The following is a 20,860-nucleotide window of genomic DNA, read 5'->3' as shown; positions in this document are numbered from 1 at the left end:
TTTTTGTTAGAATAGTTTTGTGAGGAGTAATTTATGAGGTTATCCGTCATGTACATCTTAAGTTTTCATTATAAGTTACGGGTTACCTACATAGTTAAAGTTAGTAAAAAAACTAAACAAACTTACCGTGTAAACAGAAGTCATTTTTGAATATCAAGAGCAGCGAGTTTTTCCTGTGATTAGTATATGTTTAGCAGTCAGCGCTCAACACTGATTGAAACTATACGTTCTTTTTTTCAATTTCTTGGAATTTAATTATTCACATTCTTTTCTGTTTTATCTTATCAACATTTATACTTTAGATTTATTAATTACAACAAGATCTATGAACACATTATATTATTTATCTGACCATCTATTTTATATTTAATAAGTAAAATATTATCTACTTTCCTAAATTAAAAAAATAGACACCATCCTACAGTTTGCATCAGATAAAATAAGAATATTATTTGTCAGTTTAAAGCTTTTGTGTCAAATTTTTTACTTAAATATTACCAAATGGATACGTTTTCATCCTCAATGACCAATGTTACATGTTGTATTACTATATAACATCTTGATTAACTATGATTATTATTATACAATAATTTTTTTGTATTTTATTTTAAAAGATAATTTTTTTTACTTCTAAAAATATCAACAAAAATATACATACTTGTTTTTCTTTCACACCTTATCCTACTTAAATATGGTCATTCAAACTAAAATTTGAACATATTACTTATATAACTATAACAAGTATAATATATACCTACTTTAATTATTATAATTTTTTAAGGCTTTTTTGGTTGTGTTGTTTAAACTTAAAAAAATTATACAATTTCTCCAATGCATAACATTTTACAAATACAAGTAACAATTACAAAGTATTTGTTATCCATTGCTTTTAAATGCAAGTGCTAATTAAAAGTTAAGTAAGAGTCGAAAAGGTAATATTATACTAACACTGTCTTTTCCTCCAAAATTTCGATAAAATAATTATCCTCAAAAGTACAGCTACGTTTACATTTACAAAGTCAAAATAACATTTTAAGAAATAAGAGCTTGAAATTATTACACGCTTAATCAGAAGTAAATAATTTTGGATAAAAATTAAAAAAATATGAAAATGGTAAAAATAGTTTAATTAGTAAAAATTTCAAATTAACATTTAAACCTTCATTATGACACTTCCTTTAAACTTAATAAATAATAATATTTCATACTTATTAAATACATATTTATGTTAATACTATAAATATTTAAAATATTAAAAACATTCTTATTTGTCCAATACCGTTGCAACATTCATCTGTTGACATAAGGCTTAGTCCTGACTCACAACCAGTCAGTTTACTTTGACACAACATAAGTCTTTATTATTGGATCAGTTTCATAATACTTTTTGAGCTGCTCTATTTTTTCTCTGCATACATTTCAAATAGCGCAATTTCTACCTAAAATAGAAAACATTATATCAGCTTAAAAATAAAAATATAATAAATACATCCTTATTATACATGACCATGGGGTCTAGTACTGACGATTCGGTAAATTACCGAAATTCCTTTTACCGAACTCGGTAATCGTTTCTGAATTTCAGTAGTACTGACGTTAATTCTTACCGTAATTCGGTAACAATACCGAATAACCAAATATTTCCCAAAAAAAAACCCACATTTTACCGAAAAGTCTCATATTACAAAGACCCGGCCATTATAAAATATATATATAGCTATTAACGGTTGTACAAGGTGTCTTTGTAAGAATCGATTGGCTATATATTTAAAAAAAAAACAATTGGAGCGAGTGTTATTTATTCCTGATTATCGGTGACAATTATATCGATGGGAGACCAATATTATTATCATTTAAACCCACAAATGGCAAATGGAAGCGCTACTGTTGTAAAAACCGACCAAATATTGATTTTAAATTCAAATTCTTACTAAGTCATAGCAAACAAACAGATAGATAAAAATTATAAATTAAATCGCTTAGCAAATTTCAATGCTAAGGTTTTTTAGTCTAGATGGGAAACGTAAGATACTCATACTCTGATGTTTTATTTTAATGGGGACTTGGCGCCGACCACCTGATGTTAAGACCTATTGAAAAAAGTTGGGAGAGAGGATTGTTATTGTCATTTATTATATTCAGGGACACCAAACATAGACTAATATTACACAGCTAAGTATAAACAAATACAAAATATTTAACATACCCCAAAAAAAGTAAAAATTACTGCTCTATCGATGTCATGTATATAGTATATTTATATATATATAGCATAAAGTATATAGTATATATATATATACATAGTAGGCTATGTGACAATAACAGCTGGATTTATTTTCTTCCTATACACGGCAGACTCTCCCACTCGCACGAATGCAGAGACGATGAAAGATATGAAAATATGGCGTTAGTTTACAAATAAGATCTTTGGCTAAGAGTTTTAGTAAGCCTAAAAGTTCTTACAAACTCTTGGTCCGTCATTTCTTCAAAACTATTGGACCGTACCAAAACCATATGTATATGCCTTGGTGGAGGTCGGCGTTGAACTATTCCAGCTAATAAAAGATTTGCCATGTTTATAACGCGCAATTGTTTTTACTTAGCTCACAACACAATTTACAGACAGAAAAAAATGTATTTAACAATACTGATAAAACTTTGATAACAATTTCCCGATTAGCTTCCCGACACCTTTCCCGCTTCCCGACACCTAATTGCCTGTCGGTTAAATAAGTTATACTTACCGAATTCGGTAAGAGAAACCAAACTATTTTTTCGGTAATTTTTGTTAGTACTAGCAAAATTTGGTAATTTCTTTTTACTGAACCGAATTTCATTGCCGAATCGTCAGTACTAGACCTCCATAGTCAAACGTATTATAAGGAATAACTGATAATTGTTATAATGACATATTGCTTTAATTGTGTAACGAAAAATAAATAAAATATAACATCAGTGAACTGTTGTGTGGTTTTAACAGAGACTGATTGGAATTTATTTATTTAAATTAAATAAAAATGAATAGACATTGACTCATTGTCTTCTATGACGCATCACTACTGCTGCTCTGTGGCTATTAACCAAATGAGTTCAAACCAAGATTCGAGTTAAGAGACATAATTTAATTATGTCTTTAATTTATGTCACATAAATTAAATATTCAAAGATAGACCACAATATATTTTGATGACTTGTTTAAATAATGATGATGCCAAATGAATGTAAATCAAATATAATCAGAAACAGCCCTGTTAAAAATTTAAACGGCTTAATCTATCTACTATATACTAATATTTTTTAATACTTAGAAAAGAGGGAGGAAATATTTAATGGTCTTGAATTTATACTCAAATAATACATTGTTATACAACAAAAAATATTTTACAAACAAAGTATAAATTACCTTTTCAGTATCATAAGGACAACCATTTTGAATTGCATATCTTAGACATTCTAAGTGACCATAAGAAACAGCGTTCAAAGTTGTAGTTTCATTCCATGGACAGCCATTTTCATGTAAATACTTTAAACATTCTAAATGACCATTACTAGAGGCAGCAGCACATATCTCTTCTACTTCACTAGACATACCACAAATAGAATCTTCAAGTTGCTCAGCATAATTACTGTTAAGTGGACATCCATTCTTAAGTGCATATTTCATACAATCCAAATCACCGCTTACCACAGCATTTAAAAGAGTTGTTCTGGTCCAATCACCTCCGTTTTGATGTCCAAATTTCAAACATTTTAAATGACCAATAAATGCTGCATCTTCACAAACATGGTGAATATAAGTATAACGTGAATTTTTGGTTTTGATATATTCAATTATATTGCTGCAACACACCCCTATGTCTATGTGTGTATTGTTCAAACTGCCGTAAAATAATTTTTCTTATCCGTTGCATGCATGATATGATAAAAGTGCCAATAAAAACATTTTGATTTTTAAATGGCTACAAGAATCTCACTAATAAAGATAAAAAACTTAAGCGAACATTTTGGAGTTAAGTAATAATACATATTATGTTTGTACTTTTGTATAGGCTACAAACAAAAAAATAAGTAATAACAATTAACATGCACTTCTTTAGTTTTTACTTAAAAATATATAATGTAAGGGGGAAAATGTACTTCTTATGGTTGATAAATTCTATTTACTAAACGAAAAATAAATCGAACGCATTTTCAATTATCACTTATCAGTTACTAACTAGTAACAAGCACAGATCAAATAAAAAAATAAAATTGGATTTTTTGTCATTTTTTTTAGATATTTTTTATTATAAATTTAATTAAAAATAAATAAATCATAATTAACTACACACTAATTAATATTTTAATAATTAATATACAATTACAAAATATGAGAGAGTAATCAGTAGAGGCAATGGCCTATGGAAGCTATTGGCACAGATTAGATAAAAGTACACCCTAGGTGGATTTATCCACCTTGAGTACACCATCTGGTTTTATCTAATCTGTGATTGTCAGCACTCACAGTATCTAGTATCTACTATCTACTGGCATTACTAAAAAATATGTAAAGCGCTCGACAACGACAACAATTTGCGCGCAGCAAAAAATACATGCCAGTGGGCTATGTATATTATTTATAAATTATAATCAAAGCTATTAGTTATGCTATTCGCAATTGTTAATGGTTAGGTTAGATTGTGCCTTACTAATGTCCCCGAAGTCCGTTGAGATCACGTTGAATTTTTTGAGACCCGTTTTCTCCTTATTAACGTTCAAACTCGGTACGAATTTCTTTCACCGGTTTCCTCGCGTCTCTGTGGTAAAAGCGGTGGTCTGAACTTCTTTTGGTCAGGAACAAACCTTAGGAGCACCGAGACAGGGGTCAGGGCTACGTACACGAGCTGCTGGTCGTGCGATTTCAAGTATTCGTACACCACACAAGGATATGTACTGCCTTGCGATTTGTGAATTGATATCGCGCACGCCGGCGTCAACGGAAATGTTGATCGTCTACAGAAATGATTAATTTTATGTTGTGGCCAAAAGTTTGTTGGTAGTTTTTTAATAATTGGCTTTAATTTATGTTTATATTAACATTCCCCTCGTTAGTTATTATTCATTCAACGTTTGTCCGTTGTGAAAACAACACATAATTGGCAGTGAACACCGAAAAGTTATAATGACCCGGGATGTCCGCCTTGTGTGGTCAAGAAATGCCCGAAGAAAACGTATTGGCCATTCAAACGGAAGCAAATTAGCTATGCAAAATATTTGACCAACTGTCTTCCGCCGCCTTCGTCGTCGCCGAACACGGAACCCAAATCCTGGTGGCCGCAGATCTTATCGTTTTTCTTGAGCTCATAACCTTCAGACCCGGAGGTCGTTTCGCGCACCATTTGCCAAAAGACCTCTTGTAGTCGATTGTCAAAATGAAGCCTCTGACTAATACCTGAGCCAGAAATCATTACAACAAATTCATCAGCCGTGGGACCCAAAACCAGTACATAGCAGACAGCAGCAGTCGCCCAACGCCACTAAGTATAACCAGTGAAAACTCCAATTTGGCAACCACCATTCGCCAAATGGAACAATATGATTAATTCCGATCGGTATAAAACAAAGAAAGACTGACGAGTGGTAACACTTTTTTCGGTTATTTGCCAGGGTTATGTACCAGAGCTAAGACATGAAAATGTCAAAAAGAAATGGGGTTGAAGATGAGGTTGGGGGTGGGAATGAGAATGGGGTTGGGGGTGATAATTAGCCGGTACATAACCGAAAAAAAGTGTTACCAAGATAAACGTTACCACACGGAGATAGGGTTGGGGACGGGAGATAGGAGTGAGAATTAGCCAGTACATAACCGAAAAAGTTTTTCAGCCGAGTCTGCAACCACGAAAGAGCATTTTCATGTCTCGTTGAAGTACCGAATAAATGTTTTTTTTGTATTTCTCTCTGTCCGATTGACTTAAATTTTACAAATAAGTATTAAACGAATATTTTAGATTTGTCCTCAATCTATTAATTCAATAGATGCCCATACCTACAATTATTACATGGAATACTAAATTATTATATTATATAAACATATTTTGTGTATTCCTTTATTATTAAATGCTTTTGACATTTTCATGTCTTAGCTCTGGTACATAACCCTGGCAAAAAGTTTTTCAGCCGAGTCTGCAACCACAAAAGATCATTTTCATGTCTTGTTGAAGTACCGAATAAATTTAGAGTAGTGGGTGGAATTATAGATAATGATATAGTATATTAACGAGCGGTAACAAGCTAGTATAATAAAACGTCAAGTTTCTGGCTAAAATTGTAGTGTTTATTATCTGGCTTAAAACAATTCATAGAGAAATTGGGCTCTTAAACTATTTTGAATTTATTATTTAGTTCTAATTTGAACGTTGAACGCACAACATATCTCTTATCTCCTATATCTTACCCCTATCCCCTACCCACTATCTCCCGTCCCTATCACTCACCCCTATTCCCTACCCCTATCTGATATCTCATATCAGATAACAGCGTAACACTTTTTTCGTTATGCTTTTTCCGTTACGCTTTTTAGCCAGAAACTTGATTATACATAATTTTTTAATCTCCTTGGCCTTATGCTGTAACTGGAAGCTCCATATCATTTTTTTTTTTAAATTATAATTCCACAACTAATCTAAATTTATTCGGTACTTCAATGAGACATGAAAATGCTCTTTCGTGGTTGCAGACTCGGCTGAAAAACTTTTGTATTATTTGTACCTATATTTCATTAATATTGCTATTATTTTGTCCTATAATATATATACTTTATTTATACTTATGTTATATTAAATATGTAATAAATATATATATATCATAGCAAATTTTGCTATGATAGTTATTATTTATAATTATTTGTGCTTTTGTAATATTAAATATCTATAAAAACGTTCCAATTTAAAAACAATTTTTTTCCATTTTACTCTAAATTGAAAAAAAAAGTGACTTGAATTTTAATTATTGTTAAATTATTTAACAACAATAAATAATTAAACATTTATCATGAACTATGTTTAAAATTATGAACATTTGAAGAAATGGATGTTTTTTAAAGCTATAAACTGCTAAGTTTTTTAAAAATGATAAAATTGAGTATGATTTTACATTTTAACTTATTATTGACCATATCAAATATTGAAAGGGGAGGGCTGAAATTAATTTTCAAAGAAATAGTCCTCCTAAGTTTCACTCTAATTAAGTTATACCTATGGTTGAGAGTAAATTAACAAAATTTGCATTTCCTAAAAATTGGTAAATTATAAAACATACATAAGCAAATTTCAATATACAAATTTATATTTTTAATATCGGTAGATCTTTTTATTGAACTTTGAAAGCATAATTATTGAACTTAACTAATTTTAAGACCTACATATGCATTTATAACACTATTTCGTAATTAATATCTTATATTCAAAACGTTTTTAAAATTTTAATGAGAACAAATTCTTTGTATTAACTGTTTAATCTACTTATAGTATAAATAAAAATTACTTCACAAACTGAGTAACATATAATATAATTGTTTAGGAATTTATATAAATAATAACATTATAGAAAAGAAATATTACTAATGCACAATTTAAAACTAAATTATACAGTCACAGGTAAAAAATTAATTTGTATCGCAATGTTCTATCTTGGCCAATAAATCTGATTCCTTGTACATGGTATATTCGCCGTCCTCCAACTGAACTTTGGTACCACCATATTCGGGTAATAAAACACGATCACCTACTTTGAGCTCCATTGGCACAAAAACATTTTCCTAGAATCAAATAAAACAATTTCAATTAAATTAAATAGTTTTACATAAGTAGAAAAAAAACATACTTGATTTTTACCACCAGGTCCAACTGCAACAATAGTTCCTTCCAAAATCTTTTTGGAAGCGTTGTCAGGTAACATAATACCACCTTTACTTTGTTTAACAGCTTCTAATCTCTTCACTAACACGTTGTTGAAAAGAGGGCGAAATTTCGAAGTTATACTTGCCTAAGTACAAATTTAGAACATAGATTAGGTACTTACATATAACGGTAAAATATAATTTTTAAAACAAAAGACAGGTAAATGTTAGTATAAAATTCATGTGCAAAGTAATGTGTATACAAAATGAAAACGTTACTTACCATTTTATACTTCTTTAATGATATTAATAAAGTTGAAATTAATAGAAATAATTTCGTTAACTGACCAAGTGCAAATAATAATGCTAGAAAGTCGATAAGAAATTTCTCGAAGACCGGATTGAAAGAAATGCATCTTTGCATGTGAAGTAAGTCAGGGATATTCTGTCAAAAGAACTGGAAAATATCAATCGACAATGGTTGGTTTTCATGGAATAAAATATATTTGTCAATAAACATTTTATTGAAAATTAAAAGGCGGACTTTTGAAAAATAATATATTGTTATCTAAATGGCTCAGTCAGTTATTGCAAATATAATTGTTATTTTATTGTTAAATACTTAAATTTATTATATAATATGACCCATTTGAAGTTAGGTCATTTATTCATTTTTGCCATTAATCGGAGTGGTATTCTCACCATTCCAAAGAATGGTCAATTATAAATAACTTACAAAATTAAAATTATACGTTCTATGTATTTTTTATGGCTGATGTTCAATAGTTTCTTAAATATATCTAAAATGATTATGTTTATTTTTTATAAAGTTGATAGGTAACAAATTAATGGTGAGAAGTTTTTTTTTAAATTCATATTTAACACAAAAAATAGCTATTTTAATATATAACTAAAAACAAAACCATAAAATATTTCTATCATAATGGTAGTACTGAACACGTCATACATTTCATAAATACAAAATATTACAAATATATCACGGTAGTTATAACATTTAAATTATACTTCAAAGGTAGGTACTCAATAAAATATTACAATTATAAAATTGCCAGAACATATATTAAAATTTAAAACAATTCTAATATCACGTAAAAAACAGTAATATAATTATAATTTTGGCAAATTGATATTATTATAATTTATTATATATTATAAATTCACTATGTTTTAGGGGATGGGAAGTCATTAATAATTAGTATGGAAATATATGTAAAACTATTATTCATAGACATAACATTATATTGTAAGTAAACTGTCGCTCTCTACTTTTAACACAAGCTTGCTTTTAGAAGGTTTAGAAGGTAGATAATCTCATTGTTATTTATGTAATACTTATTTTATGTAACAACAATGGATTTACAATAAAAAAAAAAAATATTAATAACTGAAAAAACCAGAGGAACAAATAAGTTTATTGTTTCCGGAACAAATAAGTTCATTGTTTCCGGAACAAATAACGTTTTTTTTTCTAAGACAAACATAACATAATTGTTCCGGAACAAATAAAAGAGTAATATAATTTTACTCCGGACCAAAAGATTAAGTTCCGGAACTATTTAAGGTATGCAAGTAAGTAGTATTCAAGTATAGTTTAGTTAATGAATATTATGTTATGACGTGTAATGTGTGTGAATACAGTGTAGTGTACATATTATTTTGTATATGTGGCGGTGTACTCGACGCTGTTTTGCCTCCAAGAGGGCGGAGGCGGCCCGAACCTCCGCGTGGAGGTAAATCGACAGGCGGCAGCGGTAGTGTTTATTGTCAGTAACCGAACTGCTGCTGTTCTTGTCTCGTCGTCTGCAGCTGATAAGACAAGTACCTAATAAGCTGTACCACCGTGCCACCCCACCGCGGACGGCGTACACGTTAAACGGCCCGACCGCCTGCTATATATCCCGGACCTTTCCCTCGCGTTTTGTGCAATCGTGCCAGCAGAAAGCGGCGGTTCTGGCACACGGGCAGCGGCGACAACGCGTAGCAGCGGGGCTTGTTTGTTCGGCAGTGATCGGTGGTGTACGGTACGCGGTTGGTCGGCGGCTCATGTCTTCCGAATCCGCCACGTTAGCGGTTGCCCGGTCTAACAGCTCGACAATATACGTGTTTGTTTTGCGTTGATTCGCACGGCCGTGCTGCCACAGATAATAACCAGCAATTTCATTCGAACGCAACGACCGCAACGATGACGGGTGAGTACTATCACACAATACTGCCGGTTGGTGACGTGGTGACACATTTGGAAAAATAGGAGGGTCGTCCCGTCGGTGACCCTGTTAATACCTGGGGTATTGACATGGTTGGCCGATAACAATTAATAAATGCACAGGAATATAATATACAATTTTTTTTTATTATTTCGTTTTTTATTTTGTCCTTCAAAAAGTTTATTGCTCTCTTTGCCATATTGTACATACAAATCGCAATATGGTAGAAAATTCGTAAACCAAAAAAAAAACAACCCTTTATTTCTACAATGACCTATAGGCTGCCGTAATACTTTCATTTCGTATCTGGGTTATTGTTAAACCGCATAAATTCTGAGTGTCATCCATAAACCATGATATTCAGTATTTTGCCATCTGTCTGACAATATTGTCATTATATTGACTGGACGGGTTATAAAATCTGTACTACTTATGATAATACAACATTTTATTTACAATTTTAAAAATATTAGGCTAATTTATTATAGTATTTTGCATAAAGTGTTAAGTAAGGTAGGTAAAATTGAATCAGGAATACCTGTATAATCATCGTCTTACTGTTAATTATGTCAAACATAAAATGTTCAAATAAGCAATTATATAAATTGTGCAGAAAAAAAACCATGCGTAAAAGTATTGCACTAGATACCTATTAGCCACAGTTGATGTATTAAAACTGTTATTGCGAAACAATACATTTTTTCAATACAAATCAAGACATCAAACCGTAACTAAATAATTTTGCAATTGTTATATCTTTAGTTTATTATATTGGTATAAAGTAGAGTGGGTAGGAAATCTTTCAAATGCAATGCTATGTACTTTTTATATATTTTTTCCTCCAATAGTTAAGGAGTAGGTTATTTTAAGTAATATATCAACTACCATATGTTATAATAATATTTAAGTTATTACTAATAGTTAACATTTTATAATTGCTTATGTTTTACTCTGTAGTGGGTTAGTCTTACTTTATAATTAAAAAAAAAATGTCGCTTTTTCTTTTTATAACCAAGCAAATGCTGAACAAACCTATCTAGGTCGGGATTATTAAAAAAACCTTGATTCTTGCAAACTGATACTAAAATATAGCTTATAAATTCAAAATTAATTAGTAAAATATTAAAGTTTTAAAATAGTTTTTTAAAAAAAAAATATGTTAAAATTAAACATTATTTTTTAATAAATTAGAATTGTTTATAACTTAAATTATTAATAATAGTTTAATCCTAGCAATGAACATTTATAACTAATATATATATATATATATATATATATTGATAGTGCTACATCCTGGTCACCTTTTATATAACAACTTTACTTTGAAAAAAAAAAAAACATCCTAGCAACCTAATAATAATAGGTCACCAAGGTTGATAAAGTGTACTACTCAATAGGTTGCTCATAATTTAACGTGCATAAAATAATAATAATGCTAGCTAATAAAATTAAATAAATTAAAAATAAGTAAAAGGTAAAAAAAATAAGAAATCTATGCAAAAAAATCAATATTAATAATACTTAAACTGTCCTAATATCCTGTTCGACTTTTTCAAAAATTTAAAGCTAAATTATTTTCAATTTGTATAGCATAAAATATATAGGACATATTACTTATTGCATAAAAACTATACATTTTAACAATTAAAGTTAAAATATTTAAAATTACCTGAGTATTGATGGGTAAAAGGTAGTAATTTTTGTACGTACCAAATTTATTTAGAATAATGTAAAAAACAATTTTTTTTGACTATTAATTAACTATTTTAAAGATTTACAATTATTGTTTCAGGCTCAAAAATGTTGGCAGTAATTTGTGTTATACTAGCGTTTAGTACCCGATCCATTTTAGGATGGGAGGCAGAGCAAATGGAAGTATTCGATTTAGTTGAAGAATTGAACAACCTTAATTTTTACAAGTTCCTTGATGTATCTCCAGTAAGTAAAACTTTTTCGTTTTTTAATTATTAGTTTAATTGGTTAGTTTTACCACATGAATGATTTTCGGATATATCTGCGTCAATAGTTGTTAACCGACGTTTCTGAGTACAGTCACGACAGCGGAACAGTCGTGACATTACCCTAAAGATGGACTTTGCAAAGAGTCCGAAACGTCGGTTAACAACCATTGACGCGGATATATCCGAAAATCATTCATGTGATATTGCAATCCGCGAAAGTTTACACACATACATGGTTAGTTTTATTTTCATAGATTGAAAAGGTTTTTTTATTCTTTTTTTGCATTGTAATTGGATTGGATTTTTAGTTTATTCTAAAACTAATGATGAATAACTATGCTTTGGTAAAAAACAAAAATCACTATATAATATTGTTTTAAAACACATTGTAGTATTGTATTTTCAAAAAACGTTTCATCCCTTATACATTTTTTTTTATTTGTTGATAAAACGGCACGAGCTCAAAAATAATGACATTGGCAATAGTTAAATTACTTAATAACAAGAAAAATACAAAGTAAAACAATAATAATTGTAGCATATTTTAATATTTATAAAATATAAAAAAAATTTATAAATTTAATTTGTATATTTAAATAAATAAAACTTAAGTATTTCGTTAATTATATTATCACCTACTTATTTTAAAATTAATAACAAAACAACATACCTAAGTAAAATTTAGTTATTTAAATGTTAACAGTAAAAAAAAAAAAAAATTGTATTTTTACATGCTGTCTTTTTGATAATAATTTTTAAATATTCTTTTCAGGAAGCGAATTCATCAACAATTAGACAAGCCTTTAGACGAATGTCATTACAATTACATCCTGATAAAAATGATGCACCCGACGCCGAAGTTAGATTTCGAGAATTAGTGTCCATCCATGATGTGTTACGAGATCCCAAGAAACGTGCACATTATGATAAAGTATTGAAAGAAGGTTTGCCAGATTGGCATCACGCTCTCTATTACTACAGACGTGTTAGAAAAATGGGATTTTTGGAAATGCTCGTCATTCTTTTTTCCATTATAAGCGTCGGACAATATCTAGTCGCGTGGGGATCATATATCGAGAATAAAATCACTGTTGTAAGTGAAGTGCATTTGTAATACATTTATTCATTTTATAAATGATATGTGGTATTGTAAAACTAATATTTTATTTTTAATCAATTAATGTTCACCCATTTTTAATATTCAATGTTATAACATGTTGAGTGGCACGGTTGATGAATAGATAACAACTGTTGTAGGGTCCCGGTGATCTCAATGCGGTAATCGCAATTGACACATATCCGCTTAGTTTTTAAAGCATCATGATTTTACGTAAAGGTATTCATTAGAACCTCAACTTAACAACAGTATATTTGGATTTTTGTTTTCACCATTTTAGTGGATTAAAATAATGTCTCCAATAAATTTATTTGAAAGTATTAAACGAATACAGGGGTACTTGTATATTCATTTGTTATTTTCGTGTCGCATACTATTGGTGCAGTGGTCAATCATCAATCATTTCTCTCTATTTTTGTAAGTTTAGATGATATGATAATGAGATCTTGTACATGCTGTAATAGATTTGTTTGACTTTTTTAAATTGATCAAATTTTTGTACAGTATTATGGACTTTTCTTCTGGGCTGTTTGGATACTTTTTTATATCATGTAAATAATAATACCACTTTTTTTAATGGTATAATTATTTAAATAAGTTATTAACTTTTTCATTATTAATAATAATTTTTATAGCATTTATTCAAACTATAAAATATTCAATTAAATATATTTCTTTTTATTTATATTAAAAAAAAAAAAAAATACCAATTTACTAATTTTTGTCCATTTCTGCATTACATTGCCTATTTTTACCACCTACAATAAAACTAATTAAATTATAATTAGGCAAATTATAATTTTATATGTTATATTAAAGTAATAAAGGAAAGTTCAGAGTTGAACAGTGTGAGTACCTAATGTTGCCATATTGTCAACCAGTGTTGATGGGTGACTAAGTTGCTTTAGCACGCTGTCATTCATAATAAATTCCGCAGCACTCAGCACTGTGTTAAAGACAAAAGAAACCTTCAAAGCCTAGTAATGTACGTTTTATTTTACAGGAAGAGCTTTTGAGTTCTAAGGTTCGAAAGCTTCGAAAACAAAAGAAGTATCGAGGTGATTCGACATTGCCTCCTGAATTTGATGTCAACATACCGAAACCTAGGTAAAGTGAACTTTTTTTGCATTGATTTCGTTTTATCATTAACACAATTGTTTTATAAATGTTTATAGTTTAAAAGACACTCTGCCCTGTCAAATACCATATTGGCTATGGATCTTTGTTTTAAATTTACCATCTTTGACAACTTCAGCAATCTCATTTTTAGTTACCAAATTCAAAGAGAGGACGACTTGTGAAAGGTATGTATGGTAAAATACACTCGTAATAAAGTAAAATATAAAATAAAATGTGCCAAAATCAAATTTAAAAAAATTATAGCAATGAGTAATTGTACAAACTTTAATTTTTTTGCTCAAATATTATTGTAATTTTATAATTATTAAAATTTAGATATTCAGTACAAAGTCTGCTTAATTAATCATTAAGCACTGCAAACAACGTAATTCTTTGGCCTAAAGATAGTAACATAAATAAATAAAACTCGATAGACAATCATTGATTTCTTATCAGGTTGAAAATAGTAATTTACCTTCTGTATGGATTTAGTTGTTTTCAGTACGACAGTAGTATAGACAAAATATAAACCAATTCATTTTTATATATTGAATTGTAGTATAAGCCCTGTAAATTCTAAATTATTTACATTTGTTAGGAAAAATATGTGATAGAGAAATCAAGCGATTAACTTGATGGCTTGATGACTCTGGCTTGCGAAAATTTGTAGTATGGAGGATTTCAGCACAGAAAATAAATATTCTATTTTAAATGTTTTCTTTGATAATCCCTTTGAAAACAAGCAATTTGTATTTCCAATATAATTGTACAAACAATTTATCCTTTACAAATTATTGTTTTGTTAATAATTAAATTTTGATATTTTTTTAGCAATGAAGAACCTGAAAAACCAGAGCCTATTGTTCGTGAACGTGTTCGACGTCGTAAAGTCCAATACAAGATACCAGAGATTAATGAGTATAAGAATACTGTTGTTGAAAATCGAGCAAAAACCAATCTCGATAAAAGTGAACCTCCAGTAGTTTCAGGTGGCTTATGGACGGATGACGATTTGTACGAATTGTCTCAGATGGTCAATAAATATCCGGCTGGTACGTCAGACAGATGGCAAAAAGTTGCCAAAGCAATGCATCGACCCGTACCAGAAGTAGCTTACATGGCTAACAAAATGAAAGAAAATGGCTATAAAGTACCGACACCTGGCGAAACACAAGAATCTGTAGTCACTGAAGAACCGAAAAAAATAAAAACGAGATCTACAACTAATACAGAATCTACTGACAGTGCGTGGAATCAGGTTCAGCAGAAAGCATTAGAGAGTGCGCTTACTAAATATCCCAAAGGATCTACCGAAAACCGATGGGAAAAAATTGCTAAATGTGTACCCAATAAAACTAAAGTAAATAAAAACAGTTTTACTTAAAATAAAATTATACATCTTATACCTAATACTATTATTAGAATTTAGACGTAGTTAAATTAATTTATTATAGATAATTTTCTTGGACATTTTCATTAAGCCCAATTGTTATACTAGTGTAATTGTAACCTCTAATTTATACATATTCATAATTAATAGTCATGACTTCCATCAAACTAATCATAGCATATCATCAACTTTTAGAATAATGTGTTTTCTTAATCTATATTATTTTAACAGATTTATTGGATTTTACAGAAAAAAGTGACATTAGTATAACTAGAAAATAACAATGATTTATATAATTTTATTGTAGCTATTGTAAATCTTTAAAGAATGCAAAATACTTACTTACCTATCCCTTTCATTCTTAACAGGGTAGTTTAATTTTTAAATGGTCTGTAAATAGTCCATCTATGGCACTATTATAACATTGAATAGTTTGTTTAGAAATATTTGTCATAAATTCTTGATGAGTATTTTCGCACAAAATTTAATGCTCTACATTTTTAAAATTTGTATGATTTATTGAGTTCCATCAGTAATAGTACAATTTCTTACTTTTAAATTATGGCCGTTCTCACCAGTTTGGCCTAACAATTTAGTATAGTTTATTTTATAATTTTAGTACTGGTAAATTATACTTAATTTTTAAACTAAAATGTTGAGAACTGGCACTAATAGTATGTGTCTTACTACTGAGTCACACCTCAGACGCGTGATTGATTTCAAAGTGTTAATATGTAAAACTATTTATACGCCATACATATTTAATTGCTCATAACGTCTCTATAATCATTGTACTGAAAATTGGGTTAAGGCTTTTATCGATGTATAACAATGTAGCTTACCCCAAAAAATATTGAAAATCAACTTACATTAAATTTATTGCCTACTCTTTTTCTTATTTTCACCCTCTATACTGCTAATTCCAATATTATCCAAATTATTAATAGTTTGACATATCATTTTAAATCAAAGAAATAACAATTTCACTAACATCGCAATCCTCTCGATTCCGTAATTTTGTGACAGCTATACAACTAATATTATACTCATTTATATGTATATATTTGTTATAGGTTATATGTGAATTAATTTGTCGTTATATACGTTTGATGCTTGTAAGTTGTACGAAATCAAACTAATGTGTACCTAGTATAATATATATATATATATATATGTATATATGTATATATTATATATATTACTGTAGAAGATCTAATAAATAAGCTTTAATGTGACCTTTGCTTGCTTTCCTAGAATGAAACATTTCCTGTTATTTTTTTAATGTGTTCTCACTTCACTTGATTTAACAGCTAATTTAAAATACTTAGTAACTCGAGTATAACCATTTGTTGTTTGATTATAGGAGGAATGTATGGCTCGTTTCAAAGAAGTTGTTCAAATGGTGAAGAAGAAAAATAATTCAACAGACGAGCCATTAGAAAATGGCGATGTCGGCACCACGGAATGATAATATAAATAAATTCAACAACCTTCTTGCGTTTATATGTCCCATGTTCTTCTTTAAGTCTGATTTGGTTGTGATTATTTAAGCTTGTTTTATTACTGACAATATTTAATTTCAGTTTATGTGTTTGTGTGCATGTCTTTAGTAATCATTCGTGTGTTGTCTTTGGTTGTTTGATTGAATAATGCCAGTCGACTTATTCTCCAGTAAACTAGATATTTTAAGTACGCGTATTCTGTCAACATGCAAAGACATTTAAACTTCATAAACGTCTTTAGATTTTTCAACAAGTAGATATACTAACACCTTAAATCATCATAATATTTATTATATACCATTATAATATAAACCTACTAGAAAATAATAGTGTATTTCATTAATATTCAGCGATTTTCACCTGTGTATTGTTTATTGGGTGAGTTTTTCTTTTACTTTTTTTCTTTTTTGTTATCCTATTTAGGTTAATTTCTCCTTGTATATGTTATTATTGAAAATATATCGTAAGTTTTATTTTAATGTGTATGATAATATCGATACTCTAAGTTCATTCATGTATAATATAGAATATATGATCCCTTTCTGTTTTTAACAATGTATTTAATAAAATGTTGTTACGCGAGAGATTTATAAATAAAAACTTGTAAACGTGAATGTTAACGAATTACTAGTTTTAATATTTACATGATTGTATTAAAAAAAGAGTGCAAACACGCTAATCGTATTTGATGTCATGTTAAAAACAGTCAGTATAATAAACTCTGTTATGTTATTAACGTTATGTTTTCGATTGGACATTTCAAGTGAAGGCATAAAATGAACATCTAATTGTTGTTTTATTGTTGTTATTAACTAATTGTATTTTTAATATTATTCAGTGTTTAAAACCATTAAAAAAACTTGTATTAACTATTTCTTTTTTTTTTATATAGTAAAAATAAGAGAACTTAACAAAATACCACTTATTTTAATAATCAAGACTGTTAGGTCATCGCAAAAAATTACCATTTCTGTAACTCTTGGAGGATATACCTAGATAATTTTTTTTGGTAGAGATTTATATTATATCTTTTAGCCTAATAACTTTCGATGTAGTTTCTGTAAATATACTAATAGTTACGTGTTTATACTAATAGTACCTTCGTTCTTTATAAAATTGAAATGTTGATTGTTTTTAGTATTCAAATTTTTGTCATTGTCAATAAAAGCAAAACATTCTTTATTGTTGTGTTGTTTTACGTGGGTACATAAAGTTTAATGTAAAAACGAACAAGTCAACTGTTAATTTTATTATAGTAAGACTTACGGATAAGATAAAGAGTAAATATTTTACAACAGTGGCCACCCTCATATTGTATTATTAAATCAAGGATTTGAAATGTTATTAAAACCCGAAATTTAACATTTTTACTTTTAATTAGTGTTATGAGAAGTTAAAAATGTTATTATAAAAAAAAGTTTTGAAGTTAATTATTTTGTTGTACGTTGTTTGATGTAATTTAATTATGATTCATTTTTGAACTTAAAACGGAAAAAAAAAGATTTAAATATCCAATAATACCTAATTAGAGCATTTCTTGCATATAATATTTTATAATTTTGCAGATAATGCAGTGTAACGGAATTCTAATTTAATAGTTAAAAATCATAACTAGTGTTATTTTTGTTTTATCAATAGATAGAAGCTACCGCTGGTGAAAGTATTGAAATTGTGATTAAATGATCAGCTAGTAAACTAGCCAGCTAGTTACTGCTTAGCTCTAAATTTGACAGAAATAAAATAGTCCCATGAAAATTTCAAACCATGTTTTTTTTTACTAATTAAAACCCGTAGAATTAATTTTTGACTTTTTTTTTTGTAATGAACAATTTTTTAAGTATAGCGTGTATTTTTAAAGATATACTGTGACGTGCAGCTAATTTGATATTGATATAGTACCACATTATAGCTAATTTGCTGTTTGCGTCTTTTACCTTTAACTTTGCGATGAATCTTTAATGATAAACAAAGTAGAAATAATTATTATTACAGTGAAAATATAAAAGATTTATGTACTGTTTTTATTTTGTCAGTATGAATTCTAAATAGTTATTTTATCGATGCGTGGGTTTGAATTGAAAGTCTATTCGTTTGCTATTTAAACGAAATTGTTTTTGTGTTTTCTGCTGTTGTCGTGGTAATAACTGTTCTCATTTGTACAAATGCTTTGAATACGAAAATTTCACTGAATAACAAAAGGTCGATATACTACTATTTGTTTTTATAACATTATGCATATTATTATTTTCCAGTCTACTTTTGACCCACCAGCCACGATTTTGGATCAAGAGAGAATGTTACTCGAGTAATTTGGTCCAGAGGAAAAAAGTTATCATGTTTTTTACAGACAAAAAAAACACATCATTGTAAATCCAAATAAATTAATACACTATATTTGACAAAAATGATAAAAGCCAATAAATTGTCTATTATAAAAAAAAAAAAATGAATAATAAAAACAAACAAGTATTATACAAATAATTAAACGTTAAAAATTCTATACATTTTTATCGTCTGACAAATAGTATACGAATTACAGTGTAAAAGAAAAAATGAACTATTAAGTTGTATTTTTTACTTATAACTACTTTTTTTTTAACTCGTTTTTTTTTCAAATAAACCTATCGTTTGTGAAAGAAAATGTTTGAGAAGGGGGGATCCAAAAAATAAATAAAAATATATTTACATAAAATTATAGCAACCCCGAAAACCACACCATCGGCTTCATGTTGACTTGGCCGTTGTCGGACGGTTATTATATTAGGTACATTATACAAATATGTAGGTATTATATTAATATTATTGTGTTCCACACAACTCAAAACTAATAATATCTCTCCGGCAGTTCCATACCTTCGGCACAGGACCCGGCGCAGGGCAGACACTCTGTGCAGTCGTTCATGTGTTGGCACTCGACGTAAGGGTGCAAAATCCGTTTAACCCAGGTGTGCTCTCTGGTCATGTAGCACCACTTGGCCCTGCCAAAAGTAAAACCACAGTTGGTTACACAATAGCCGGACACGCAGTTGTAGTCTTCGCACATGTCGTCTGTTTTATGTACAGCTTTACGTTTCACCCCTGTGTCAATATAGTTTAATACAAACAAAACATTAGCCCATCGGAGACGGTTACAACAAATATCTTCTGTGTTTTTGCGATTTCCTGTTTTTTATGCTAGCTCAAAAATTACAAAAAAAAATCAATGTATATTTTGCCCACACATAATTTATCCACCATCCTGCGCCCCTAGCCCCAATTTTGACCTTATCAAACAATATGGTTGCTGGTTGCTTGAACAGTATGATCTCAAAATAATACTCAGTTAATTTTCACATTTAATTGCAAGATATTCAATGACATGGGAAATAGGGATACTATTTGAACATATTTTTAGTTGGAAATAAAAAAAAAAAACACCGGAAATATAGAAAAACTTGTACTTATTAATTAGGTTAAACTACCCTGTCTTCTAAGGAGGGTTTGAGTTGACATGGAAAACTAAACAAAACTGAGTACCTAATTTAATTTTTATGCTAATTTGAGGTGACGGCTGAAATGTATTCACACCCCAAACAAGGACGGCTCTAATTTACATAATACATAGATGTCATGTATTATTTTACATTACAATGTCATGTTATTTATTACATTGATATATGGATAACTTTTA

At 29.1% G+C, this 20,860-nt stretch overlaps 3 protein-coding genes across 8 annotated transcripts; 1 reads left to right on the top strand and 2 right to left on the bottom strand.

Annotated features, from left to right (window-relative positions):
- Positions 1–1,164: 1,164 nt before the first annotated feature.
- Positions 1,165–4,377, bottom strand: LOC126844442 (ankyrin repeat and SOCS box protein 12-like). Of its 5 annotated transcripts, none has more exons than XM_050582641.1 (4): positions 4,138–4,377; positions 3,851–3,973; positions 3,404–3,774; positions 1,165–1,439 (listed from the first exon to the last, which is right to left on the bottom strand). In XM_050582641.1, the coding sequence occupies exons 2-4, from the start codon at positions 3,909–3,911 to the stop codon at positions 1,398–1,400; spliced, it is 474 nt and encodes a 157-aa protein (XP_050438598.1). In that variant the 5' UTR covers positions 3,912–3,973; positions 4,138–4,377; the 3' UTR covers positions 1,165–1,397. The 5 variants fall into 5 exon arrangements, with proteins under 5 accessions (XP_050438598.1, XP_050438599.1, XP_050438597.1 ...); XM_050582642.1 differs by lacking the exon at positions 4,138–4,377 and having other exon boundaries at positions 3,404–3,720; positions 3,760–3,774; positions 3,851–4,121; XM_050582640.1 differs by lacking the exon at positions 4,138–4,377 and having other exon boundaries at positions 3,851–4,122.
- Positions 4,378–7,508: 3,131 nt separating this feature from the next.
- Positions 7,509–8,268, bottom strand: LOC126844688 (10 kDa heat shock protein, mitochondrial-like). The gene is made up of 3 exons (XM_050583062.1): positions 8,160–8,268; positions 7,861–8,022; positions 7,509–7,795 (listed from the first exon to the last, which is right to left on the bottom strand). The coding sequence occupies exons 1-3, from the start codon at positions 8,160–8,162 to the stop codon at positions 7,643–7,645; spliced, it is 318 nt and encodes a 105-aa protein (XP_050439019.1). The 5' UTR covers positions 8,163–8,268; the 3' UTR covers positions 7,509–7,642.
- A 1,487-nt stretch (positions 8,269–9,755) lies between these two features.
- Positions 9,756–18,372, top strand: LOC126844681 (dnaJ homolog subfamily C member 1). Of its 2 annotated transcripts, XM_050583048.1 has the most exons (8): positions 9,756–10,086; positions 11,894–12,039; positions 12,835–13,155; positions 14,183–14,286; positions 14,355–14,483; positions 15,130–15,658; positions 16,762–16,803; positions 17,052–18,372. In XM_050583048.1, exons 1-8 carry the CDS (start codon positions 10,080–10,082, stop codon positions 17,154–17,156), a joined length of 1,383 nt encoding a protein of 460 aa, XP_050439005.1. In that variant the 5' UTR covers positions 9,756–10,079; the 3' UTR covers positions 17,157–18,372. The 2 variants fall into 2 exon arrangements, with proteins under 2 accessions (XP_050439005.1, XP_050439006.1); XM_050583049.1 differs by lacking the exon at positions 16,762–16,803 and having other exon boundaries at positions 9,761–10,086.
- The last annotated feature ends 2,488 nt before the right edge of the window (positions 18,373–20,860 follow it).

The sequence above is a fragment of the Adelges cooleyi genome, unplaced genomic scaffold, assembly GCF_023614345.1.
Source record: "Adelges cooleyi isolate 19-005CV unplaced genomic scaffold, UGA_ACOO_1.1 ACOO_flye_CR_arks_rails_tigmint_CR_PRNA_651, whole genome shotgun sequence".
NCBI lineage: Eukaryota > Metazoa > Arthropoda > Insecta > Hemiptera > Adelgidae > Adelges > Adelges cooleyi.
Note: the sequence above shows the minus strand (reverse complement) of the source record. Positions and strands in the feature narration are given on the sequence as shown.